Below are 14,584 nucleotides of genomic sequence, written 5' to 3'. Positions count from 1 at the left end.
CAGCTGTTGGCCCATTAGGAATTCCAGTAGATCGTACCTGTGCAACTCCTGTTTGTCTCATCTAACGGAAGATGAACAAAGCACAAGAACATTAGCTGCAGAATTTAAAAAGTAAAGAGCGTACAAGGTTTGTGTACTTTATTGCACTGGTCAATTCCAATTTTATACTGATTTTAAGATCTTCACAGTTGCTTTTGAGAAATAAGATGACGGTCATGCTCACAAATGCGCTGAGCGAATTTTAAGGTAAAGCTATCACTTTTCTTCTAGGCCCTTCAGTCTGAGTGTTAGCATTTTACTGCTAAAGTTGGACACTAAGAGAGAGAGAAGTGAACGAGAGGAGGAGAGACATGCTGTAATATGGCTTACTACAACTAAGTATTTTTCAAGTAAGACTGCTTTTAGATGTGTCCACTCACTTTAGTTTGAAAGTGTGGCTTGAAAACTTTTACAGTATCTGGTAGCCCTATAATAAAACACAGCTAAAACCATTATGTTTCAACCAGTAAACCACAATTATACTTTATACAAAAAAAGATGACAATGTAACGTAGTAAAAGAACTCTGTACAATAGAAATTCTTCAGAATTCAAGAAACACAACAGACACCATTACTGACAAAAGTTTTGTAGAAGAGAAAAATATTTTTGTTCTCACCTGCTGGTGTTGCTGCATCAAGACAAACTGACTCTCCAGCTGTTCCAGCATAAGTTTCTGTGCTGGATTTAGATTATTTCGGTTTGCACGCAGCTGTTCCAAGTGCTGATAAAACAGCAGTACAGTTCAGAATCATTAAAATTGCATGTGCTTTTTAATAACTTTCCTGCATAAAATACTGAAAATTATCTATGAAGACAAGACTTGTAAAACTGAAAACGTGATTGATATTTCTGTTGCAGACTCAAACATCTTTCCATACACTATTCTGCAACCAAACCTTATTACTAACTACTAAAACTAAAGAGACTTTCTAAATTGAGTGTATAAATATTATCACTACACTAAAATTATGTGTACTTATACCGTAAAAGAAAACTACATTCAAGTACGATTATATAGAATTCTTATTATCATTACGTATGTTTTAACACTTTTTTGTACTGTGCCATTCTTTTATTAATACTGTTCAGCACAAAGTAAATTCCACCTATTGTAACACATGAAAACTTCTCCAGAAAATATAAAAAAACAAACCCAGAATACAACACAACTTAATTACAGAGAGCAATATCTTAGGTTATGATACTGAACTCATTTGCAACTGATAAATTTAAGTATCTATTACCAAAAATCTGATCTTTGTATTCATTTTAAACTACTCAGCACACACCATCATTCTACCAGTAAGTCTGCTGCTGTTAAGTGATATGACATAAATGCTGAAATTGTGGAACACAAAAGCACTATCTGAGAAGGAAGAGGGGTGTGTGGAGAGGAGGGCAAAAGTTGTGCTACAAAAAAGGTGACACTTTTCTTGATTGTTCTTAAATACTAAGCTACTTCACATCATTGTAAATCCTTTCAAAAAAAAAACAAACCAAAACAAAACCCCCAAAAACCAACCCCAAACAAAAAACAACCAACAAACCAAACGAAGCCCCACCAAAACCAAACACAAATCAGGTTTCCTTTAGTTCCTTTCAGGTCTGCATGTATTATTTTTCTACATCCTTCTTGTCTCCTTTGCTTTGATGATGCTGTATTAGTAATACATAAATGGAACTGAAGTATGAGTATTAAAGTGTAGTTCATTCTGCTTTGAACAATTGTGTTTGCAAACTATCAACTAAAAAAAAAAAATAAAAATCTAACATTGTCTGAAAAAGTGGTTAAAGATGGTTCATTCGGAATTCCCTGGATTAACAGTAGCTTCCATTCTGAAGTCCCTCTGTACGGACTGCAATGAATAAGACTAACCTATATATATATATATATGTCTATGATTGTGAAATGAAAACAGGGTCTCCATGGGAGTGCACACACCAAGTACACAGAAGCCAAAACCAGTGCTCTTCAGTTGTTATTCTGCTTTTTAAAAAATGTCTAAATAGGGTAATAGGAATCAGAAAGACTGACCTAGCACGTATGTCAGCAGAGGCAAGTCTACGCTTCTCTCCAGTGCTATGGGTGCAGAGGCTTTGCAGGCAGCGCTGTTCTTGCTGCCCACCAGTTCAGTGAAACCAACACCCATCCCTCCTCCACTGGCACACTGCAGCCCCGGCGCCTACTGTATGGCCATAGCCCCTTCCCCTTCTGCTTTTTTTAGCTGAGCCATTTGGTGTGTGTTATGTGCCATATCCATCCAGCCTCTGAGCTGCCACTTTTAAAAGGCTGACTTAGAAGATGTAATAAAGGTTTTATTCACTCTCCTCTTGCAACATATCTTTTTGGCTTTCCTATTCATATATGCTGGAACCTTGACAAGCTATTGCCAGTAAATCCAGTATACCGTACTTAGATAGAGAAGCCTACTTAGATACTGCTTAGAGGAGGAAGCTGGATCTGGAAAAAGGTGAAACTAAAAAGGGGGAAAGTAGTACGATATAAAATAAAGAGAGAGAAATAATGAGAATGCATGGGGGGAGAGAGAGAGATACAGAAGAGTGATTGGGAAGGACCAAAGGGGGGTGGGGGGGTGGAGAGGGAGGAAAGGGGCTGGGGGGGGGGATTAGGCAGCATAATAAAGCCAATATTGTTCAGACAGAGAAACAGCTGAAGAACTATATTGGAGTTGAGGGGAACACTGCTCAGTCAATCAGAATGCCTTCTGTCTCTGCACTGTGTTCCCTTCTATTTTTTCTTGCATCCAAAGCAGTATCTGTGATACATGGGTAAGAGTTTCCAGCTAGGCCTGATTTTCAAAATATGGAATTCCTGCTGAAGCTCACTGCAAACCCTAATGAACTGAAGAGACAACAAAACATCGTAACAAAAGAGACCTGAAACAAGATTTTAAAAATAAAATCTAGCATTTCATATATCAGATGACACAAAATATAGAAAAGCAATACCAGATTTCATTTGAGTAATTGCATTTTGTAGAATGTGCACGTTTGTTTATGCAATTTGATACAAGAAGCTACCTCAGAGGAAAAAGAGGATATTACAGCACTTCTACACCTCCCTTCAATATCCCCCACATTACAGCAAGTAGCAAAACTCACTTGGCACACAAGTGCAGCAATTTGCATATCTATCTTTAAAACATCATAAGAAAAAAGAATTACTGTATGTTCTTACTTTATGAATTATAGAATTCATACAACGTAAGTGTTCAGTTTCTGCTAGAGATCATTTATTTTACTACAGAACTAATCTCACATAGAGAAGCCATAAATATTAGCACAACGTGAATTACACTGTGGGAATTATTTGGGAAGTATTTCACACTGAATTTCACAAATGTAAAACTGAAAAATGTTTCAGATTTATTTTCTTAAAAGGAAGAAAGAAAGAAACAAAAAATACATCAAAACTTCTGACGATCTTCAACATACCTACCTGTAATTTCTGTGGTGTCAAGCACCAAGAATGAATTTGTTGCTGTACAGGAGGATGTGACACTGTATGGCCACTGCTCCAAACATCTGAAGTATTCTGAGATAAAACATTACATTAAAATGTGTGACTATCAACGGGTCAACATAATTTCTTTTACTATCTAGATTTTATCTTACTTATGAAAGAACTAGTCATTGTTTCAAGAATAACAATACAAACAAAGAGCAGACTAAAACATGCCAAGTCTCATTCTACCATTCCCATACAGTATCAGAGCAGTCAGAGGAAAAAGTTAAATGATATCTAATATTATAACGAGAAACAATCAAATCAAATTACGCAATTAACTTAAATGTACACTACTTTTAAAACTGAATACTTTATCTACTGTAACACTATTACATGATGATGAAACACTTGAATTCTAAATATAAGCAAAGGCAATAGACAGGATGACATGATCATCTCCCTCTCTATCTATCATCAGACTATGATTGTACTTTTTCACTTATACAGCTATGACTGCAGTACAGTGCCACCGATCTGCATTGCCCTTACGCACTTCCTGTCTGAACTGTAACCTGATTAAACACATCACTGAAAAAATGTTTTTTTTTTTAAATTTCTAAAAACATTCCCCACCTTGATGCCAAAGGATTAAAATTTACAGCACAAATTCTGTGCATGCTGCATCATTTTAATGTATATTTCCATATAATTTTGGTAGGGGGCTCTTTAGTTCATCAGAATATATACCTTTGTTGGACTAGATGTTCTTTTCCTCTTGGCAGGACTGGTCAGGTCATCTACTTGGCTAGAAGGAATCATGTGTAGTGGCAAGGATTGCTGTGAAATTGGTGTTTGAGTGAGGCCTAGTACAGGTTCAGTATTTGGATGATGAGGTTTACAAGCCTAAGAATCACAGAAGGAAGACAAAAATATGGTTCTATATATTCTTAATTCTTTCCTTTAAATTATATATTTTAACAGCCCACATATATTAAAAGGGCCGAGTAGATACTCTGAAGCTGATCTCAATAACTGAAAAATCAGTTTCCATATGGTCATCAATGGAGGAATGTGTACCTTTCACGGGATTATTAAACCACTGCAGCATTTCTATTTAAGATGAAATCTTTTAAAATCATGAAAATCCACAAAGGTTCTAAATTGGTACCCCCATATTTCTCCCATATTATAGGGAGCTTCTTGATCTAATATCCCTTTGCAAATAAATCAAAGGCTTTTTATTAATAAAAGCCAGTCCTGTGCTCAATAAAATAAGCTTGACCACTACCGATTGTAAAGAACCCTTAAAGCTGGGCACCTGCAGAACATAACCCAACTTCTCACCTGCTGTGCTGTGTTCATGGCACCCTGCCTGGAGGTAAGCTCTGCGGGGATTGGTAGGCTCCATGCCTCCTCAATACTAGGAAGTAATTTAGTTTTATTCTGTAGACTACCTTGTGGAAGGTTACACAACTGAGCCTAGGAAAAATTATGTAAAAAGCAAATTTAACACAAGCCTACTTTAGTAAGAGCAAGTCCATGAAATCTTCCTAAATGCTGTAGCTAATTATGTCTTAAAGAGAGGATAGATTTAAAATTTGGGGTTTTAGAAAGGTGCTAAGTATAAAGAGGGTAACCAGAATATAAACCTTTGTGAGAATCAGAACAAAGATGAGCTCTGGATTCAGAGGTCTCATAATTCCTTTTTTCTGAAATTGCAAACAAGAGTGAAAGATAGTGTGTGTGTATTCTCTCTACATGTTATGAGAACTTAAAAATGTAGACAATACAAAGAAAAAAGCGAAGTGATGTAAAACAGTATGCTTTGATTAAATGTGCAAAATAGGATTTATAAGGAATTAAGTTCCACTTAAAAATGAAGAAATAAAATATTACAGGCTATGATATGCTTACAATACACATGAAAACAGGTTATACACACCACAAACAATTGCAAGTTAAACTTGTGTGTTACTTCTCCCCTCCCCTCTGCTGTGTATTTGGAAGAGTATTTCCCGCTTCTTAAAATGTTAGTTTTACCTGTAAATACTTTATCCGTGCTGCAAGTGCAGAGGTATTACTACAATTTTTGCTCCTAGTTGCATTTAAGTAGCATTTAATGGCATCCTGAGGCTGGTTGCAGGACTCATAGAGTGTGCCTAGGTCCATCCAGGCTGCAGCATGGCCATGGTCCAATTGTACAGCACAGATATAGGCCTGTAAAGCATCCATAGGCTGATTTTGCTGTTGATACAGCACACTGAATAGAAAGATTAGTGAAGTTGAGAATTAATAACAAAGTCAAAATACAAACAAGTCAAATATACACATCCCCCTCAAAACCCTTAATAAACTTTGCCGTTATATAAACCACAGTAATAAGCATAAACAACACATAAAATCTTAATATGCAAAGCTCATATACATAGCATATTCAGTATTTAAAAAAATTGAGAAAGTAAACAAAAATTTATTATTTAAACTTCAAATCAGACAAGTCTGACAATATGAAGGTATAAATAAAAAAGCTTTACGATCCCCTTGAGAGCACAAAAGAGTTAAAAAGCTGATATACTTTATTTATATATAATAGCATTGAATTGTATCACTGTATTACCCTGTATCATTCTTACCCTATAGAACACCATGTATCTGCACTTGCTTCTGATTTATCAATAGATTGCCTATAAGATATAAAGGCATCCTGAACTTTCCCAATACTTGAATAGCACCTGGGAGAAGAAAAAAAGAACTTTGGTAATATTTATAGAATGTAATCATTGAGGATGGCTTACCAAGACTGATCTGATAAATGTTAAGTCATGCAAATACATACTCATCTGGATCAATCCAAAACATTTGCTGTTTCTGAATGCCAGGCATAAGCAGACTCAAACATCTTAATCAACACGTATTACTAATTATTTATTTGAGAAGTACACCAAAACCGCTTAAACCCTAGCTTACTGCATTTGTAAGCAAAACAGTCATACCATATTTTAGACTTACATTTCTTTCATTTGTGATAACTTATCAGTCAATGAGAACAATATTTATCTACAGACAGCATTATAAAGAAACAATTAAGTTACCTATTTCATCAAACAAATGGTTATGAAACTTCATTTTCTACAAGAAGTATTTCAGAATTATTAAGAGATATTGACCAACTCAATCAGGATGGTTCCTGATTGCATGGGAAGCTTTTTGGGAAGAACTCACATCTCAGTAAGATTTTAAGTAACGAACAACAAACCAGTTAGTTTTACTGCATATATAGAGCATGAAATTTTGTAAAAACTCTTGCTGTTCTGCATTTTTTCCTAATTTCTTGAATATTTTTCACATACAAATTCAAAGGTATTCTGGCATTATAAGCAGAAATATCAGAACTCTAAAGACACCTACAGTTATGCCACAGGGAATAATACCTACCCTTCTAAAATTAAAAGCTTCAAATAAATACATTATTAAAAATATATATACATTTACTAGTTTAATCTACAATAGCTCTGCTTCTTATATTGTTTATAATAAGTTTCCCTGTTGGAAAAAGAACTGACAACTTTCAAAACACATAAATAACAACAGAAAATTTATTGCAGTAAAAAATAAAAACCAAGTAGAACAGTACAGGCAAAGGTTTGTCAAACATGCTACACTTTCACGCATTCTTGAGGCATACTAGGAAAGGAATACAATAAAATCTAGCAGTACTTTGCCTAAAAATATTCATTAAGTCTGAACACAATGTTTCAGAAGATCATTTTAATCACAATCTAACCCAAGTTCCAACAGGCACGTTTCAATCTGTCTGCTTATGAGATACATGAAGACTCTGATTAGGATAGCACTAACATTAAGCACCCAACAAAACTTTAAACAGGATGATGGATTTTTTTCAGTGGGGGAGGAGGGTGGTGGTGGTATATTTTTGAAAGGTAGCTTTAAACCAACTTGCTATCCAGTTTGGACAACCAGCAGAGGAAGGAACGACACAAGGGAATACATGAGGAGGGAAAAAGAGGAAGAGCGAATGCACAGCCCTGTAACCCTGTTCCTTTCCTTTTCTCCTGCCAGCGTATGGACTGGAGGAATGGGGCACAGAAACATTTTGCTCTAGTCTTCCCTGTAGAGTATAAGAGATGCTTCCACTAGACACCCCCCCCCCCCCCCATTTCCTGCATTTCTCTCCCTTGCTTGTATGGTCCTAGGTTTCACTCTAACCACATGAAAGCCATGGCACAGTAGGAGCAGGAGCACCGCAGCTGTGCACACATACTTCATGGAGCCCTGGCTCCGTCCTGCTGCTGTGTAAGAACTCAACTAGCTCAAGGCACGTGAAACGGGACTACTGAAGAAAAAACAGGATTTCAGCCCAGTGGATGATAAGATGAGCCACATGATCCCTGGCTCATTTTCCCTCTTCCCTCCACACCTGCTCTAGCCCTCTGCCCTTCACACTCAGTGCTGGTGTTTCTCCCTTAGCCTGCAGACAGCTGGTCGAAGAGCCCTGTCTTGCAGGAACAGCTGGAGGAATATAATTAGGATGACAAAAACAAAAGTAGGTTCCAGTTGTATGTGGCCAGAACCTTCAAGAAAGTCAGCTGGAAGATACTGAGTTTAGGATATTAATTTTATTTTCGCATAATTCCTTTCTAATGTATTTCTCAACAGAACCGACCTGTTTACATATGTACTTCAATTGCCCTCAAAGCTTTCTCCAAAACCTGATTATTTCAAGAGTTACTGATGGTTTGTGTAAAGTACTCTATTTTCTTAAAAAGGAGATCAAGAAAAGTCATCAAATTTATACGATTTACATCTTGGAATAAGTTAATTTTCAAGTAAAAAATACTGTCTGATAGTACAGAATTAATACAACACTTAAATAGATATTAGAATGGATCAATCTGAGCTATCTTGGCCTAATCTTTAGTTGCAATATATGCTGTTTATAAATGGATGTATACCTGGGAAAATATTTGTATTTTAGTGCAAAAATTGATTGAGATTAGAAGGGAGATTCTGAGAAGATAAAGCATTGTGAAAAAGATACGAAGAAAAGTAACATCTACAGAGCATTTACCAAAAAAGAGACAGAGAACAGAAGATGTGGTAGGAGGAGGAGGAACAGGTAAAACCAGGCAGGGCAGTCTCAGATTACTGTAAATGTGTAGACTGAATAATAAATTAAAAAAAAAAAAAAAAAAGCAGGACCACTTGGGTTACATACTTCATTTCAACTTCTAATCTATATTCATCCCAAATATGTTAGCACCTTGACTTTTTATACACTTTCCAGAAAACTAGACTTCAGTAGATACATACATCCTTTCCCTTCATTTTTCCTCTGAAAGTATTAAGAAGAAAAACAATGTGAGATACTCACAATAATGAGTATCCTCAAAAAATTTACAAATATAGTTACAGTGTCTATAAAGTCATTTCTCACCTTCCAAGGAAATACCAGGATTGACCAGAATTTGGATCTGCTTCTAGAGATTTCTGGAGATACTGTATAGCATAGCTTTCCTTGGTTGCCTTGTCTCCAAGCTGATCCACGGTGTGATGCATCCAGCCTACAAAAAGAATTCATAAACGGCAGAAGTGAAATTCCCTAAGACCATTTAACACTTTGGCACAGCAGGATATTCATAGCATTAGTTCCTCTTTAAAAATAGGAAAATCAAACAATAGTATCACTGACATATCATATTATGAATGAAACTTTTAAAACTTTTAAAGTTCTATACTAAAATTACAGGACAAAAGGACTCTAAGTCAAAATTACTTTCAGGTACCTTTAAAGCTTTTTTTTTTGTTTACATAATTTTCTACAAGGTTGGTAGCACAATTATGAACTGCTCAATCTTCTACTATAAAAAGTTAATCTGAAAATGTTACCACTCTCCTCCTCTGAACACAGATACCTTCCCCATCATTGTGAAAAATGCCACCATTCTCCCTGTCACGCACATCAATTATCTGTATATTATGTTCAGTTTACTCCTTTTCTTCTAAATCCTCATATTTATCCCATATCTACGTTTGGACGATTCCCCAACAGAACACTGGTAAGAGTTTTTGTATCTCCACTTAAATCCTTCTTATGTTGTCATTTCATCTTCATTGCTACAACATCCTTGCCGTTCACCTTCACAAATTCAATCACCTCTCATCTACATAACAAATTCTGCTGAAAAGATAATTTTATTTCCTCATCTAACCATACATCACATTCTTTCAAATGCCTTTTTTTCTTTCATTACATTAGACAAATTATTCATCCCCACTTTAAAGGCCTCCCATAATCCATGCTCCCATATAATCTTTTACATGCTACTAAAACGCATCTCTGCTCTAGCACTGATGCAAGGCTTGGTTACCATTTCAAATAAAGCACCTTCATCATCTTCTCAAGCTGCTCCTCATCTGCCTCTATGCTTAGATGGAATTCCTTTAAGCAGCCACAAAATCATCTCACTGCCATTCATACCATGAGTACAAGGAAATCCTTTGTAGCAGGCAGCTGGCTTGCTGAAATCACTACATACCACACTGGTCAGCAGTGTCTTGCTGTTTGCTTAATCTCCATGTATTTGTCTTAACAATCCACTGCTTTTCAGCCAACATTTGTAAAATGTAAGATGTGAAAATGGATCGTCCCTATGTTTTTATAGTGTCCTGCCCATAAATGGTCCCTTGTGGAACACTATGATACCAATTTCATAAAATAACCAAGGTTTTTATAAAGTTTTAGTTACCTACAGAGTTGTACACACACCTGCACTATATGTCCATTTAAAATCACTGTCAGCTAAACTTAGCACCCTAAGCTTATCCTTTTTGATACAGTCTAACTACATGAACAGGTAATACCACTCAAAAGATCCAGTTCAGATTCAGCTCTCATCTGAAATGCTAGACAAAGTAGGCAAGGCTGAGAACTGAACTTTTACAGCCTTACTTCATGCTCTATAATTAGACTATACCTTAAATATTTTATTCTACGTGTTCTATACAGCTTATTTTTATTCCATGGACTTATAGTTTGTTAACAGTCACAGCAACGCTTTTGCAAATGGAAGGCAAACTTACAAGCTTTAAAAAAGGGAGTCTAAAAGAAAATCATATCTATCGAACAACATTTGCCTGAGGTGTTTTAAGAAGTATCACTTGGAAACTGTGGTCAGAAGCAGAAGTTTGAATATTTCACGGACTGCAAGAAATGTCAGGTTAGGAGCCAAGTGGTTACAGTGCTGAAAAAAACAAAAGAGTACTTTATCTTGTCTGAAGATGGATCAAGTCAAAAGCCTACCCATCAGAAAAAAAAAAAGGAAAAAACCCAATAATTTTTGCAGAGACATATAACATACACAACTTTCTCTCATGGACTTCATAAGCAAACTACGATTTTGATTCAGATCCCAAGTCACTGAAGTTCTTAAGCATACAGAAAATACTCATGCTTTAAGAAAAAAAGGTTTATGTGAGGGTGGTTATCAGAATGCACTTGTGTAACTGTACATTAAGGATAAATGTACGGGGTGCAGTGCCAGGCAAAGCCTGAGAGAAACTAATAGTTCAGGGATTATAAACAAGGGTAAAAAAAGACATTAAACAATTTCCTGAATATTTGGAAATGTTGATGCCTACGTTCCGTTTCATCAGAACCTTGCCAGATTGAAAGATAACATGTATCTTCAGGAGATCTTTACTGAGGTTCACTGATAAAAAGAAAGAATCTATTTCTAGGAGACAGAAATGAGAACTAGCAATCCCTATTTAGCTTCACTGCTGAAAACAAGGGCTGCTTCCCAATTTTATCTTCCTGCACAGGGAGATGAAAAAGGCAGAAAGCAAGAGAGAGGGTGAGGGAAAACAAACAAAAGTTTTCTACTAGAATACCACAGGTAAAGGAAACTGGATCTCTCTTCTCCTCATGCATAAAATGAAGAACGTACAGAAAGAAGGTGATGGAAAAACTCTGGTAAGCTGTACAGTTTCCCATTTGCAAGACCTAAGTCAAATTCTCAACTAGCATATTGACTACTCTTCCACTCTTGGTGCATTTTTAACATAATAAACAAGAACGCAGATTTTGTCCATCCTTCACAAGTGTTCCACACTCTTTTCCAGGTCTTTACAGCCTAATTTGTAACAAATCCCTGTGTTGCCTCAGCAAGAGGATGTGCTAGCTTAGCTCATGCTGCAGGGTTTTTTTATGCTTATCAATCACTCTCATGCTGAACTTGCGGCAATTGCTTTTCCCCCAATGAACATCATCATCTCAGTTTCTGAAGAGATGAGCCTCTTCCCCATTTTAGCATCTCATGGTGTCTCATCCAATTACATGGACACCACCTAGGAATGCCCCTAGCTGAAAATCATTGAGGGTGTGCTTTGGGAACCTCTAAGCAGATGCTTACGTTCTTCTTACACTCTTCCTTCCAGTTCCTGCAACTGCTGAGTACAATTTGAGAAAGAATACCAGAACAGATTTGATCTTCAGTCTCATTAATTTAATGTAATTTTAGGCAAAGCAGTGAAAAGAATTGTTGTCTGGAAAGCAAATGAAATGGCACAAAAGAAACAAACTGCTCTTATCCAATTGTACAGATCTCACTGTTATGTCTACTTGAACTAGTGAGCATGCATCAGCTCAAATGGATATGTATTTATCTGAGAATCACAGGGTTCTCCTCCACAGTAGTCTGCTCTGGAAACCAGCAACAAGAGCAAAGATTTTAATAATTCTCTCACAAGACATCTGAACTTGCCTAAATTTCAACTCTGGCTCAATAAACATTAACTAGCTAAGGAAAATAAACAAAGGGTATTTTCATGCCAAAACGATTTTTCTGTTGGGGGGGGGGGATGGGGGGGTGGGGGGGGTGGGGAGAAGAGTTCAACATAGAAATACAAATATATATTGATTGGGTTTTGCCAGTAGCATTCTGGCAGATGGCAGGTATTTTCTATTATTTTTTCTAAGCAGCAGTGCACCACCCAGACTACACTTCCTGAGGAGGTGTTTTTATTACCAGCTGCTAGAGACTAAATCTGCTATAAACACCATACTCTGATAAATACCACTGTTAACAGCGAAAAGCAAAAGAAATGGTATTATTCCTTGCATGTTCTGGTTAAGACCACTCTATCCCTTTCTCCACGTAGAAGCTATCTACGCTACAAAACTAGGTGACCTATGCTGATTGAATAAAGGGAGTTAATCCAGTTTTTAGACAGCAGACAATTGTCAAAGTCATTGCTCTTATTGCTAGCACAGCGACCTGTGGTAGGATTTTATGAATACAACTATGCACCTTTGCTTCTACTGTGGCAACATACATCAAACGGAGTTGAAAAAGCGTTGGTCAGCTATTCTGGGAAGCCTGTCTTCCATTTATCATATGTATAGCCTTTCTGGATGGAACTGCTGACAATTTGTACTAGATGGGATAATGCCAACTTTAAAAAAATTCAAAGGGGATATTGAAATATAAGCAACACTGTCGTGTGACAGCAAAAAGATCAGCACCTAGAGTCCTGCAGTGAACTTCTCCAGCAGTTTCACTTGTGATTTCACACAGAAGAATCAAAAGCTAAACAAATTAGCCCACTCCAAATCCGTACATAACCTGCATTACAAAAAAAGAAAGCATTGTGGCCATAACTCAGTGCCAGTTACTAACTTGAATTAAATGACCACTACGTGAAGGGAGGAAAAAATAAAAATGGGCATAAGCAGGCTAAATTAATATTTAGAATAATAAATTAGATGAAGAACATGGAGAAAGTGAATGAAGAAGTTTTGCACTGGGTTGAACAATTTTAACAAAATATTCTGGAAATACTTTTATAAGGCATATAGGACAAAAGTAATTTATTCTACCCACCCATTAGAAATTTTGGTCTAAAAATGATTTATCAGCTTTCTATAAATATGGAAGATGACAATTTTTTAAAAAATAATACTTTTTCTCTTTTATATGGTTTCTTTTATGGAATCTGATGATAAACTTTTTAATTCCAGAAATAGGTTTTCATTACGTACTATAATTAAAGAGAAAGAAAAGGTAAATTTTTCATTTGCCATGTTCTTCTATTCTGCAACAGAGAAGAGTATTTTGGTTTACCGCATTTAGCCTGGCTATTCAAGGGATGTTCTCAGAGGCAGAACAGAGAATACAGAATTCTAACTGCTGCACTCCTTCTCTGAAAGACCACCCCCTCATTGCCCAAAACCTGTAACGCACATACTGTAGCAAGTCTAAGAGCTTTTTAATGTTGTAAGTTTAATTAAAATCTTTTCCTCCTCTCTTATTTATCTACTGTTATGCATTCTATTTTGGCTGAAAATCTCACGTATCATACTCAGTGTCTAAGACTCACTTTGGAAATGGAGCCTTAAAAAACACTGCTGAAGGCGAAGATGGAAAAAAGAAACACACAGGAAAATAAAAGTTAATTTTACATACCTAACTGCTGTAAGACAGTTGCTTTTACTTGTGCAGGAAGGTTTTCGATCTGCAAAAGCTGTTCATAAGCTTCCTTTGCAGAGTGATACTTTCTCTGCAAAAGGAAAAAAGTAAATGGATTAATCATAAAGCTTACAACAGATCACCAATAGCAACGATTTCACAGCACTGACAGCACACAAACACATTGACAAAAAATTCTAGAATTTTTTCTTTTTTTGCATACAGTGCATATGAAAACTTTAATGAGTGACGTATATATATGGTAAGAGAATAACTTTCATAAATATAGTATTTAATATAAATTGACTACTTAAAATAATTGAGGGAAATTTGCAAATTATTAAATTTTGTCAACTCCTCATACATGCATTATGCTTCTTACACTAAAATGAATATACTGCTTTTAAGGGGAATGCTTGAATGTGAGTCTACAGCTGAAAAAACTCTACACAAATTCCTCCCAGGAAATTTGTAACAGAAATGAAGATTATTGGCAATTGGTGGCTGGTATAATTTTGCCTCTCTCCTTCCTTCAGTGTATTTGAACTGCCTTTTCAACATATTTGTTGTCCTGGTAAGAGTCCCAC

General features: G+C 36.2%; 1 protein-coding gene across 8 annotated transcripts in view; it reads right to left on the bottom strand.

The window, feature by feature from the left end:
• KDM6A (lysine demethylase 6A) overlaps positions 1 to 14,584 on the bottom strand; it is a 164,041-nt gene that overhangs the window by 41,246 nt on the left and 108,211 nt on the right. For 3 of the 8 annotated variants that reach the window (XM_050900675.1, XM_050900667.1, XM_050900657.1), the window contains 9 exons: positions 13,995 to 14,088; positions 8,966 to 9,092; positions 6,144 to 6,242; positions 5,551 to 5,770; positions 4,855 to 4,989; positions 4,258 to 4,413; positions 3,502 to 3,597; positions 658 to 762; positions 1 to 61 (listed from right to left, as the gene is read on the bottom strand). The exon at positions 1 to 61 is cut by the window's left edge and continues 335 nt beyond it. In XM_050900675.1, the coding sequence (XP_050756632.1) occupies positions 1 to 61; positions 658 to 762; positions 3,502 to 3,597; positions 4,258 to 4,413; positions 4,855 to 4,989; positions 5,551 to 5,770; positions 6,144 to 6,242; positions 8,966 to 9,092; positions 13,995 to 14,088 (1,093 nt within the window). The remainder of the gene's footprint in view (positions 62 to 657; positions 763 to 3,501; positions 3,598 to 4,257; positions 4,414 to 4,854; positions 4,990 to 5,550; positions 5,771 to 6,143; positions 6,243 to 8,965; positions 9,093 to 13,994; positions 14,089 to 14,584) is intronic. The other 5 variants (XM_050900719.1, XM_050900685.1, XM_050900692.1 and 2 more) reach the window with 5 other exon arrangements.

The sequence above is a fragment of the Gymnogyps californianus genome, chromosome 1 (assembly GCF_018139145.2).
Source record: "Gymnogyps californianus isolate 813 chromosome 1, ASM1813914v2, whole genome shotgun sequence".
NCBI classification, from domain to species: domain Eukaryota; kingdom Metazoa; phylum Chordata; class Aves; order Accipitriformes; family Cathartidae; genus Gymnogyps; species Gymnogyps californianus.
The sequence above is the reverse complement of the archived record's forward strand: the minus strand, read 5'-3'. Positions and strand labels throughout refer to the sequence as shown.